The sequence below is a fragment of the Phyllopteryx taeniolatus genome, chromosome 16 (assembly GCF_024500385.1).
Source record: "Phyllopteryx taeniolatus isolate TA_2022b chromosome 16, UOR_Ptae_1.2, whole genome shotgun sequence".
NCBI classification, from domain to species: Eukaryota; Metazoa; Chordata; class Actinopteri; order Syngnathiformes; family Syngnathidae; genus Phyllopteryx; species Phyllopteryx taeniolatus.
Window position 1 is genome coordinate 18,767,377 of NC_084517.1, and position 12,919 is coordinate 18,780,295.

Consider the following 12,919-nt stretch of genomic DNA (forward strand, 5'->3'; position numbering starts at 1 on the left):
CGGAGTGCCCGGAGAAAACCCACGCAGGCACGGGGAGAACATGCAAACTCCACACAGGCGGGGCCGGGGATTGAACCCGTGTCCTCAGAACTGGGAGGCTGACGCTCTAACCAGTCGTCCACCGTGCCGCCCAAAGTCTTACCAGTAAATCAAATTTTGTTTTTTTTGGGCCTGCAATCTTACCAGTTTTTGTTTTTCAAGGACACAAATTTTGCAATTAGGTTACAGTACATTATTAATGCAGCTTTTTTTGTGGGTGGCAAGACACTTAACCCACATTGCACATGAATGGATGTAGTTGGATGTTTGTTGATGGTGGTCGGAGGGGTCCTGGGCACAGAATGGCAGCCACGCTTGCGTCAGACTGCCCCATGGCAGCTGTGGCGACGCACGTAGTTTACCACCACCAGGTGTGACTGAGGAGTGAATGAATAATGTGTGCAATTGTAAAGTGACTTTGAGTGTCTAGAAATGTACCATATAAGTGTAATGTGTTCTTATTTTTAAGTAACCCCCCTAAAAATTTAATTTTTCACTTTGTGTATACAGTACAAAATCCTACGAAATTCTTGTAAGAAGGCCAATGGATTACATTACTATTGAGTTTTTTTTAAGTAAGCCTCAAAATATGTAGGATTTTCCACGAATTACCTACATTTTTTTGTCTCACAAGGTTACGTTATCAAAACTAACCCCAAATGTCATTTTTCTCCAGTAACAAATCATTTCAAAATCCTAAAAACAAATATGAGCAAACAAGCTTATTAAGATTATTAAAACTAAGCTTTTTTTTTTTTTTTCCCTCACCAATTTACATCACTGCTTCGTACTAAATTATTGCCAGTACACTACAATTGGGTTACATTAATATAAATATTAAGCTACAAATAACCCCCAAAATATATATCATCACTTTTTTTTTTGGCTAGAAAAATCCTACTAAATTCTTGTGAGAACATTAGCGTCAATGATTAAGTGCGCCATGTTGTTTGTGATGTATATTTAATCTGCATGACATGTAGGGCGTGGACTGTACAAAATAAATTCAGTCTGAATCTCGGACGACGAGCGAGGCCGAGCAGGATGTCTCCCCGTGGGCGTTGGTGGCTTTGCAGGTGTAAACGTTGGCGTCGCGCACGCCCGCTTTAGCGAGGATCAGCGTGCAGCGGCCATCTTCTTCGTACTCGATCCGGACGGCGGCCGACTCCTGCACGGGCTCCTCCCCGCACAGCCACACCACATCCGGGTCGGGATAGCCTAAATTCAGCAATCCTAACTTATTTTTGCAGTCATCAAAGACAGTTTTTGTAAAGATCAAAGACAATTACATTTATTTTAATTCACCTAATTTTCACATTTTTGTTAACATCAAAGACAAATCAGTCGTCAAGCCCAACATTCCTGTTTTCCGATACATCAAAGACTAATTTCCAATGAAGGTACATGTTTTTGCAATCATCAAAGACAATTTACAGTCTTTGAGACCCTCACACACCAACTTTCAGAAAACTATGTAGCCATAAAAAAAAACAGGTCATGCATGTTATCCGATCTAGGCGTACCCCACCTTTGGCTGTAAGTCAGTCGGAGTGCATACCCGTGAGGTGACAGTCGAGGCGGGCACTGTCCCCGGCGGAGACCGTCTGGTCCTGCAGGGTCTTGCTGAAGCGTGGGGGTCCCCGCATCTTGCGCTCCAACGAAAGCAGGGCGTCTTTCGTCTCTGGTGTCAGGGGGCGCTCTGAGCCAGGAAGGAAAGAAGGAAGGATGTGAAAGAGCAGATAAGAAAACACAAGTAATGATGCGTCACCTTCTGCAGGGCTGGTGGGAGAAGAGGTGCTGTCCCCTTTGCTCAGTAAGGCCATTCTCTTCAGCGCCAGCATGGCCTTGCCTGCTTTCTGTGAGGACAACACTTGAAAATCCACCTTAAATGGACTTCAAATTGACTTTTTAATGGTTTGTAACATATATTTGGGTCCCTGGAGTGGCTGCCCACCCATTAAATGGGAAATGAAACTTTTGTTATCTGCTTGTTTCTGTTCTATTTCTGTTACGTGACAGTGGTGTTAATTTACATGATAAACCGCCCTGAAAACGCAATGAAAAAGATCAAACAAAAATACGAAAGGGGGTAAAGAACAAAAACTAAAAATGAAGAACTAAAATGAAGATAAAAGTCAAATTAAAAAAATAAAAATGACAAGAAAAAGTTGCATAAATAAACATGATCAGTTATGCTGAACTTTGGCCAGAAAATGTCCAAAGTTTGGGATCATGTCACATTTAATAAAAGAAAACCCAAGTCCAATGTGCCTATTGCGTACAACTGGCTCAAGTTACACAACTGCACGTTGAATAATTGAATATAGCCTACCACCGCGAGTTAGAAATGTTTTCAATTCCTTCACAGGTGGTTTGGATAGAGGGGGGATAGCGACACCCGCTAGTGCACTTCAACGTTTACCTTCCATTTCTGGCTGACGAGAAAGCGCTTCATCTTCTCTTTGGGAAGACTCTTGGCGGAGGCGGGACCTGCCAAGTGGAACGTTGCCATCCACGCGTGAGCTAGGGCCTCTTCGCAGGACATGCGTCGCCTAGGAAACAGAGACAGGAGAAGGCCACAATATTAGATACGCCCGCACACCGTCGGATGCGCCGAGCGAAGTGTCCGGTGCTCACCTGGGGTCTTTCTCCAGCAAGGAGCTGATGAAATGCTTGGCCTGGTCCGTGATGTCCTCAAAGCTCTCTTCGTCAAACTCCCACTGGGCCGCCGTCACCAACGCCAGCGTGTCGGCGTCACTGCTTCCCTGGAAGGGCGACTCGCCGCTTAGTCTGCAAAGACACATACATACCACATAGACACACACGCAGGGAGGGACAGACAGGAATGCGGAAAGACAGATGTTTAACTATGTGTCCACTGGGCGGTAATAGCAAGAGTAGACTGGTCTGATGAAGTTAACACTACAGTGCAGTTTGTATGCAGAAAAGGCTGTTATATTTTAGGAAAATTTGAAAGAAAAAAAGTGTGTGTGTGGGGGAAAGAACAAGAAAACAGGAATAATAAAACAGGAGAAAAGAAAGGAAAAAAGAACAATTCAAAAGGAACAACAAATACAAGTGAAAAGAAAAATATTAAAAGGGAAAAAATTTAAACTGAAGAACAAAAAGAAGAAAACGGGGAAAAAAATAAAACGAAAAATTTAAAAAATCATAAAACAGGAGTAAAAAATAAGATGTAAAGAACAAAGAAAATTAAAAAGATTGAAAGAATGAAAAGAAAATGAGGAAAAAATAAAGAACAATAAAAATTAAAGGAATGACAAAAAACAGGAAGAAAATTAATAAAAGGGGAAAATAACAAATAAAAATGAAATAGAATAAAGAACAAGAAGAAATAAGGAAAAGGAAAAAAACTATAGGCGTAAGGAAAAACTAACAAAAAGGAAGCAAAGAAAAAGAAAAATGAGAAATTAAAAAGAAAAGAACAGGAAAAGAATAAAAAGAAAGGCGAAAAGAACACAAATGAAATAAAGAAAGAATACAAAGAAAAAAGAAAACAGAAGAAAAGTAAAATAACAAAACTGAAAAGAAAAAAACATTTTAAAATAATAATAAGAAAAAAAGCAAATGAGAATGGTTCTATGGTTTTGGCCTTGCTTGACCACGGTGACGGCATGCGATACGGACAGTATGCGTCCAAAGGTTGTTCACTATCACACGTCTCCTCAAATGGACCTTTGTGTCTCAGCGTCAGACCGAAACGGTTCACGGCCAAATGTTGGCGACTCACAGTATGTAGCAGATGACGCCGATGCTCCACATGTCCGCGGCCAAGCACACGGGCTCGTAGTTGATCACCTCGGGGGCCACGAACTCCGGGGTCCCCTGCATCACCCGCAGATCAGTCTTGCCATCTGTCAAACGTTAAAGACGACATACTGTATTATGGAAAAACGTACCTTTGAATGGCTTGTAAACAAATAGTTGAAAGTTAAAGTCAATCTTTTGGAGCTGCCTATTTTAAGACCGTGGGCTGTTTGAGAACAAGTAGCCGCTCGCCTACTCACGAAGCCCTCGCTTTGCTCCCTGTGTGTGTTGCAAACGTCTCATGACCAAACCCGGCCGGAAGACAGGTAGCGGACTCCCCGCGTTTGCTGCCATAAGTAGCTTAACTGCGGGTTGATGACATGATCGTTTAAAGCCAAACTTGCTCAGGTTTTGGTCAAACCATCCAGTGGTGGCATATACAACATATTCTTGCCCCGAAAACTAATTGGGTTTAGTTTCCCTTGACGCTCACCTCAACATAGTTCTTTGGCACCAAGAAGCCACAAGATCTTTTATTAAGGCACCTGGGAACTGTTTTAAAGTGTAAGAAAGACAAAAAAGAAAAAAAGAAAAAGCATAATAGTCTCCTTGCGTCCAAGTGACACCGCGAGAGCACGTACCGAGCTGGGTGGCCAGTCCGAAGTCGATGATCTTGACGGCTGTGCCGCTGGTGTCGACGCACACGATATTCTCGGGTTTGAGGTCCAGGTGCACGACGCGCTGCCGATGCATGAAGTTGACGCCCTGCAGGATTTGCCGCATGTAGCGCACGCTGGCCGGCTCCGTGTGCTCGAAGGTGTCGTCCACGATGCGCTCGAAGAGTTCCCCGCCTGCTATGCTGCACAAACAGGACGCCCATGGTTAATGCTGTCGTTGTTTGATAGTTTTATTTTAGTTGGAATTTGACCATTCCTAGAGCACTCGTTAAAAAATACTTGTACAGTATTTCGATTTAAATATTGAAAGAAATGTGGAGGGAAAAGTCATACAGTGGTTTGGATCATGTGGTATAAAACCAGTCCAAGAGAACTCACAACTCCATGACCATGACCATGTCTGGCTTGTGGTCGTAGGCGGCCAGGCAGCGGACCAGCTTGGGATGGTGGAGCTTGTTCATCAGCTCGATCTCCCTGCGAGCCGCCTCCCTCTCCTTGCTGCGTCGGCCTTTGTAGAACTTTCCGGCGCACACCCGACCGCTCGTCCTGTGCTTCAGCTTGAACACCAGGCCGAACTTACCCCTGAGAAAGTGGACGGTGGAGAAAAAGTATCGGGACACGTGTACGTGAAGCAGGTGGAAACTTTGCATTGGGGCACCGGTGGAAGTGCCCCACCAGAGAGTGCACATGCTGCTGTTTTATTTCTTTTTCCTAATATGTATTTTAGATTGAATGCAGAGCAGTTATTCATTGGCACCATCAATTTATGTAACTCAAATAGCTGTTTTTGGACCCATTTAATACACAGTATGCTATGCTATGCTAAACATAGGTACTAGAGTGAACCCCCACATATTCGTGACATTATTTGGCATCTGTGAATTCACCAATTTACAGATTTTTTGAGATGCCTTGCTATTTTGCCTGTAGTTCCTAACATTTATTATTGTATAAATGCCAAATGTGAGTTTAATGGCAAATGTTTGTGTAAAGTGCTAGCACGCATACTGGATTGCCCATGTGCTAGCTTGTTATTTAGGCTAGTAATACCATTGGTGAGCCTCATGTGAAGACAGTTTGTTTGTGCTGAACAATTTAACTACCGAATACATACAGTCGTTTATGTTACATGTATTTATGATTGCGTACATGCTAGCTGCGTGGCCTTGATTCTTTGCTGTTGTCTTTGTCAGCGTAGTTACCACAGCTAACTAACTACCCAAACGGAATACCAGTCTCCGTGCTCAGTGCTTTGCCGCCATCTTGTGGCATCTATAAGCAGTTACAAACCACATTTAGAGGGGTCCCTATCCCCCACGAATAGTAGTGGTCCACTGTAATCAGGTCTACACCTGATTGATGAATAATTGAGGATGAGGTGTCTCAGTACTTTTGTCCGCATATGAATACTGGAGCTAAAGAGGAGATCCATGCCTGAACAGGCTCGCATCTTAATCTACCCTTCCATGGAATGCTCCCACACACACACTCACAAATTGCTCACTCACTCACACTCACATGCCGAGCTTCTCCTGCACGTCGTAGTGGTCCGTGACTTTGTGCGCAGAGTCGATGGCGACCAAGGCCTCCGGGACCTCCTCTTCCTCTTCTTCCTCTTCATGTGCTGCCTTGGAATCTGGTGGACAAGGAGCACCAGCTACAACAAAGTCCTCTCACAGTGGATCCTTTTTTCAGTCTTATTATAATATATATATATTTTGTTGTCACTGATTCGTGGTGCAAAAATATGTAATGTAATCCCCAAAATGTAATTTAATTTAATTTTGAGGGTTTGAGCCTTATCCTCTTGAGAAAGGGTATACAAACATGAAAAAAGCCCCCATGACATTCAGGCATTGTGCGTATGAATTCCACTTTTTGATTTTTTGGGGGGGATTTAAAAAAATATATATTTATTTTCTTTTTGGTCGAATCAGAGCTTTAAGGGCCACCGGTAGAAGAACATCCCAGCGGGGTCCTCTACATTTGATATTATTAATGCATACTGTATATACTGTAGATAAATGCACACATAATGATATATTCATATAAAAGTGCTCACCCATATGGTCTATGGTGACCCCAGGCGATGCTGGTCCAGGCTCACTGACCCCCACCGCGTTGTAGGCCCTAACCCGGAAGCGGTACTCCTCCCCGGGCTGCAGGCCGCCGCACACCCTGTAGGACGTGCTCGTACACTGGGCCGTGAGCTCGCTCCACTCCCGGCCCTCGGGGCGGACCTCCACCGCGTAGCCCAGCACGGCGCTGCCGCCGTCGTAGCAGGGCCCCGACCAGGACAGCACCAGGCTCCCGGGGGACACCAGTGAGACCAGAGGACAGGAGGCGGGAGGCTGTGGCCTGTCTGGTGGCCAGGACGTTTCGTCTCAATGCTGCACTTTGTGATGTGTGTGTGTGTTGTGTTCTTACCTATGACAGAGAGCGTGAGTGTGTGCTGCGTGGAGCTCTTGCGGTCCTTGACCACCACAGTGTAGCGGCCCGTGTGCTGAGCTCCGGCCGAGGCCAGGACCAACGTGCTGCTCTCGTTCGAGTTTTCGATCCACACATCAGGAGCGTCCGCTAGCTGCGAGAAACAAACCACAAACAAAATTCACAAGTGTTAATTCATACAAAGCTCACTCACGGTACATTGCACACATGGAATGGGGATTGCAGAGTCCTTCAACAGCTCATTTATTGATAGATTAAGATTTTTGTTGTTGTTGATTCATCATTTTATATTTATTTATTATACGATCATACATATATAACGATTTATGTTATTTTTTTTATTTTGTATCTAACTTTATTTGAATATAAATAAAGACATATATGCATATATTTAAAAAATACAAATAAATGAAATATATATAAAGCAATATAAAACTAAAAACAAATTCAAGATAGGAATAAAATACATAATTATTGTTTGATTAATAAAACAATTAAGAATCACTTTTAAAATAAATTATTTTCATTACTATTTTAACAAATACTATTTTCCGAGCAGTGGGATTGATTTTATTGGAGTGCGTTGTGTTGTGTTTCATTTAATGTTGTTTTATTTTGATGCAGCACCTGCTCTTTGTTTCGGATCCAGCAGGACACCACGGGCGGGCTGCCGGTGAAGCGACATGTGACGCGCGCCGTTCGGCCCGCCTTCACCTCCACGACCTGCGGCGGGTTCTCCAAGTGCAACACCGGACCTGCCCGGTTGAGTGACACAACAAAAAAGCAAAAGCGTCAGACAGAGCGCGTGTAATTGGGGTAAGCGTGTGGAAAACTGTGGCGGCAAGCTGGCATGTCAGATAAACAAACAAAAATGAAAGCAGAGAGCTGCAGTTCTTGAGGATAACTCCATGCATGCATGTGTGTGTGTATTTTATATCTATTACATTTTTACATTTTGGACATTTTGGACAATTGTGTGCTGCTATAATGTCGTCAAACATCATTTGGGTCAGCTCATAAATGCTCCAAAATATTGTAGAACGTCTTTCAAAGATGACTCCGTATTTTCTCCCATTTTCACTTCCTGTCAGGGCCGCGTGTCTCGATATGTTTACACGCTTTTATTACAGTACACACCCACCAATAAAATTCCTCGTGAAATATAGAAGGAACCAAAGCCAGTAATACTTTAGCTTTATAGCCTTAAGTAAGGACTTAGAAAACAAAGTTTCTTACCCATCCCTGAGTTGGCTCTCTTCTTCGGAATGACCTCTGCAAGGGAAAGACGGGATGTTTTAATTGAACTGATGAGAGGTCGGAGGTGTGGTATTGTAATGTTTTTTTTCCCTACATGGCACTTCTAATCCTCGGAGTAATTTCCTGACATCTTTGTGCTGTGTGGCAGCCACACAAGCAGCGGAGATGATGCATTTTCCTGTTTTACTCCCGCAAGACATTTCCTCAAGTCTCAAGGAGTTCTATTTGAAGACCCCCATGTTGAAATAGTCAACATGTGGCTACGTAAAACTGCCTTCAAGAGCTGAATTTTGCCTAAAATCCAGAGGGCTTTCCCGAGCCAATATGTCAGTTTTAAACTAAATTGGAGACTTCTTGCGTCTACCAGGCATGAGTCCATGAGATTCTTTTTTGGCTCTATTCATAATAGACGTGCCGACCACATTTCATGTTGCCCAGTGAAACTGCCTTCAAGGGATGAATTTTGGAACAATTCAGGAGTGCACAAACCAAAATGGCAGACTTGGTGTGTCTTTTCCAGCATGGCGTCTTGGAATTTCTTTGTGGGTCTATCATGATAGAAGCACCGACCAAATTTGATTGAAACTGACTTCGGGGGTTGAATTGTCAAGCAATTCAGGACGGCCCGACAGAGCCAAAACGGCCGCTTCGAACCAAAATGGCAGACTTCCCTGTTTACTTGGGCATGGGTTTTTGAGACATGTTTGCATGTCTACCTTTAAAACGTAGCGAAACTGGCTTCGGTGCTGAAGTTGCAAAATAAAGATCTTAACCTCGTGGAGAAGAGACCGGACTCTGAGGATCGGAGCTGGTAGAGGAGGTGCCGTTGGACCCTTCCTGACCTTCCTGAGGAGACTGAGGTGGCTTCCCGTTTCCCATAATGCTCTCGTTTGCAGAAGCTCGATCCTGCACGCTGCCAATAGTTTCAAAGTCTGGAGGGTCAGAAAATGACAAGATAAGACTTAGGAGTAGTTTAGAAAGCAAGTACAGTACGCAGCACTAACACTGTTCATGTAAGACCGCTGTTGCATTGTTCCTCACCTCTGACAAACACGGCAGCGCAACAGGAAGTCTTCCCTGCTGCGTTTTCCGCCATACAGGTGTATGCACCGGCATCCTCGGGCAGGCACTCGCGCACGACCAAGCTCACGTCGCCACCGTCCAGGGCGGAGATTCCAAAACGAGCCACCTCACCTGCCAGTTGGGGACCAGCGAACGGTGGTCAAGTGTTAGTAAACACAAGTCCAAATTCTTTAAAGAAAGATAAAGGCAGGAATCCTATTAGTCACCGGTGAGCTATCCAGCACTTTACTGTGGCTTGATCTTATGTTGCCGACCCTCTCTCCCCTGACCTTCCTGCCTAGTTATTCTCCCAGGAATCCCTTCAGTCGTTTGCCCTCTAGCACGAGTTCTGCCTTAGCATGTTTGCCCATCCCTGTGGCTGTTGTGTGTTTTTCTAAAACGACAATGAAGCGTGAGTTTCCTTATCCCGCTACCTGTGGATTACGGAGCATTACCTGATCTGGCCCCTTCCTCAATGACTCTTTATCAGCACTTTGAGGTTATCTGCATAGCTTCTCACCCGTTTGTTGCTGGACTTTTCGCAGTTGTTATTAAAAGTCAGTTCCCACTATTCTTGCGGTCCGGTGTACCCCATTTGGTTTCTACAAACACCTGTGTGAGGCACCCAATGGCAACATGGACAATGTAGCTGTGGTCAAATTCTTTTTTTTTTTTTTTTTTCTCAAATGAATTATTTCATGGAAAACTTTCATGGATAACTATTTTAATTTCTGTTTTCTGTTGATTTGAATTTTGACAGGCTATGATTCGTGTCCATCCTCACCATTGTGCAACCACGCGACTTTGATGGGTCGACTCCCGGAGAGGACGCCGCTCAAGGTGATGTCATCGCCTTCGTCCACGCAGCAGTCCTGCAGCGGCCGCACGAAGACGGGCGGGTCGGCACGCTGGTGCGAGGGGAGGACGCCTGGACGGGAAGTAAGACGTGAGGACGAAAACACCGCCGCTTACTGTATACACCTGCAGATGATGCTAAATAGTGACCTTCTGCTGTATTGTCTTGAAACTTACAGATAAAACCCTAAACCTTGGCTCACTATTTGACATTTCAACACATCTGTAAAAAATAAATGAAATTCACCCGTTACTGCAATCTATAGAAAGCTGGAGGACAAAGAAACAGCACTCAATGTTGTGGGCTCACTATTTATTGCCAGCATTTTAAAATAAGCTAACTATTAACAATTTATAAACCATTTACACACACACCCGCCACCTCCAGCCATATAGCTGAAAGAAATGCCGAACAGCAAGTGATGTCACGCAAAACACTTGTGTTATGGTTGACCTTTTCAGCATACTAGCGAGAGGTTTGCAGGCGTTTTTCACGCCTCTTTCACTTCCAAGGCTGAAGCAAGCCCTTTGACTCGCCTTGTTGCTGCTTTGAGCAACAATAACACCGCTAAGAACACTTCTACAGAAGACGGCGAAACACCCACGGAATGGGAATATAAACAGGAATGAATGCATACTATTCATGCATTTATTGGATCGCTACTCTGTATTAAATATCATTAGAAATAAATAAATAATAACAGGGGCATTTGGTTTCCATCATGCCGAGTGACTCTCCACTGCTTGTCCCTCTTAAAGATTAAAAGCAAATGTAAGTTAAATGCAACTGAACTGTATGAAAAAAAAATGTAATGTATTTAAAGTAAAAAAAAAAAAGTACTGTACTACTTTATGCTTAGCTACAAGCTTCATCCTAATACGTTTGACTGTATTTCATCTTTAAAATATAGTACATCTTTATTTAATTCAGAGATTCTGTCGCGTCCACGGACTTGTTCTTTAGCAGGCAAATTGCGTTCTCTATTCTATACGGTTTAAATCTGGATTAGATTAATTTGGATTGTCTTGACCTTACGCAGATTGGATCATTGCTCTGTATCAAATATATAATAGTAAGAAAGAGAAAAAACAGCACCTTTTTGAGCTTACAATGTCGCGTGAGTGTCCAATGAATTCTCTTGAGCAGGTCAATTGCTCGCGCTGAAGGAATATGCTTTGGAAATGGACTTGTGCAAGTGTAAAACCTTCCAGTAAATGACATACTTCTTTATTTTGGATCATTGTCTTGCTGTATGATCAATCAATGAATCAATCAAACAAACAAAAGTCAATCAATCAATCAGTTTGATTTCATCTTTCTTCATAAAGGCTTAGAGAATATTTTGTCGACTTTTGAGTTCATTTTGCCGCTCCCTCAAACATGTGACGCCGTGGAGGTGAAGGATCAGCGTGCTCACACTTATTTTAATGCCTCACCTCCAATAAAACAACCAAGCAGCGCGCTCACCCGCATCTGCCTTCACTCCGTCGGCGCTTCGGGCTCCGTTCCCAGACTTGATGCGCATCCTGAAGGTGGACACGTAACGCCGCTGGCCCCCTGCGTCCGCGCTCATGATGTCGTCTTCCTCTTGTGGGCTGCTTGAATTTCGATTCTCATTTCCTCCCCTACAAGCTGACTTCCTGTCTTCTTGCAGCCGACGTGTGACAAAACAAGGCCAGCTCGCGGCGTCTCCTCGCGTCCTCCCTACTGGATCCGGCCTGACTCCGCCCTCCCACCCACACCCACCAGCAGCTACCACCAACCTGCCTGCTGCGAGGACCTTATCTGCACTCAAAAGCCCTTTCAGCATATAAACAAGAGGTGGAGACTTATCTAGAGCCGGCCAGCCAAAGGTCTCATTGTGCTCACTATTTGTTTCCCTGTTTGCTGTGACTCACTTATCGAAGGGCAGAGTGCGTCGGTGACCCGTCGAGGGGGTCATCGCCCACCTGTGGACCCTAAAAGCTGCGACTGGCTCGTAAATCCGACAGTGTGCGGACATCTGCCTCTTTAAGAGTGCGAGATGTGACGTCCTGCTTTGTAACGACGTCATCCACCTGCTGCAGAAGATTCCTCTCGTCCGCCTGTGGAGATCATCTGCACTTCAGGTGGCACCTCAACTGGCATTTGGCGACATCACACCCAGGAATCTGACCCTAACCCCCATCTCCCTGCCTTCCTGCGCAAATTCCATGTCAGTGAGCTCACAGAAGACTGCGAGGAGCTCGAATTCCCAAAATCAAACATTGACCGAAAAGCTGAAAAACACAAAGGCTGCCATTATAAGGGTCTTTTTTTGGGGGGGGGGGGGGGGGTACTTGTACTTTTTCGGTACTTGTCTTTCAAGCAAAAAGCAGCAACAACAAGAAGAAGGAAAAAAAAAAAGCAGCAACAACAAGAAGAAGGAATAATAGTACTTATGAGCAAAACACAATATTTTACGGTAAAAATGATAAAGTGCACGATATAAAAGATACAAACAACAACTTTTTTCAATCTTTTTAAAAAAAAATTTTTGTCGTTGTATGAAAAGACCACATAATCATCATCATCATATAATTGGAACTGGAACAAAACTTCTACAGTATGCTCCCTCTTCTTTACTTCATTGTGACGTAATTTTATGGTGAGTTAATTTCTCTTGAACGGCGGAGTGACAGGAAAAGTATTTGACAACCACAGACTCGCCTAGAACACATCATTTCGCCTTGTGTTGCATTTGAGGTCATCGTCAGCCCTTATTTGGGAGGATGGCAAATACATCGACAGCAAATGCTGCTGACTGTGATGGGCATGCGGCGGAATTCGCTGT

The 12,919-nt window shown here is 44.1% G+C and overlaps 1 protein-coding gene and 1 long non-coding RNA gene across 7 annotated transcripts; one reads left to right on the forward strand and one right to left on the reverse strand.

Moving 5' to 3' along the window:
• Window positions 1-985: 985 nt before the first annotated feature.
• On the reverse strand, window positions 986-12,389 carry mylk5 (myosin, light chain kinase 5). 6 transcript variants are annotated; one of them, XM_061749575.1, is made up of 17 exons: window positions 11,575-12,382; window positions 10,036-10,179; window positions 9,231-9,383; window positions 8,963-9,121; window positions 8,169-8,204; window positions 7,560-7,687; window positions 6,912-7,065; window positions 6,547-6,846; window positions 6,003-6,120; window positions 4,863-5,066; window positions 4,449-4,666; window positions 3,791-3,914; window positions 2,677-2,829; window positions 2,462-2,591; window positions 1,808-1,895; window positions 1,598-1,738; window positions 986-1,257 (listed from the first exon to the last, which is right to left on the reverse strand). In XM_061749575.1, exons 1-17 carry the CDS (start codon window positions 11,915-11,917, stop codon window positions 1,046-1,048), a joined length of 2,805 nt encoding a protein of 934 aa, XP_061605559.1. In that variant the 5' UTR covers window positions 11,918-12,382; the 3' UTR covers window positions 986-1,045. The 6 variants fall into 6 exon arrangements, 5 of the variants coding, with proteins under 5 accessions (XP_061605559.1, XP_061605561.1, XP_061605558.1 ...); XM_061749577.1 differs by having other exon boundaries at window positions 1,598-1,895; window positions 11,544-12,387; XM_061749574.1 differs by having other exon boundaries at window positions 1,598-1,895; window positions 11,575-12,384.
• LOC133466157 (uncharacterized) lies at window positions 7,624-10,303 on the forward strand. Its single transcript, XR_009784861.1, has 2 exons — window positions 7,624-7,748; window positions 10,012-10,303. It is a non-coding gene; the product is annotated as an uncharacterized LOC133466157 (long non-coding RNA).
• Window positions 12,390-12,919: the final 530 nt, after the last annotated feature.

Excerpts from the sequence above, each read along its gene's own strand:
- mylk5 (XM_061749574.1), bottom strand. The coding sequence starts at position 11,917 with ATGCTGAAAGGGCTTTTGAGTGCAGATAAGGTCCTCGCAGCAGGCAGG. Across the intron at positions 9,122-9,230 it reads CGCTGCCGTGTTTGTCAGAG|ACTTTGAAACTATTGGCAGC; the intron begins GTGAGGAACAAT and ends CTGACCCTCCAG. Across the intron at positions 4,667-4,862 it reads ATGGTCATGGTCATGGAGTT|CATAGCAGGCGGGGAACTCT; the intron begins GTGAGTTCTCTT and ends CTGTTTGTGCAG.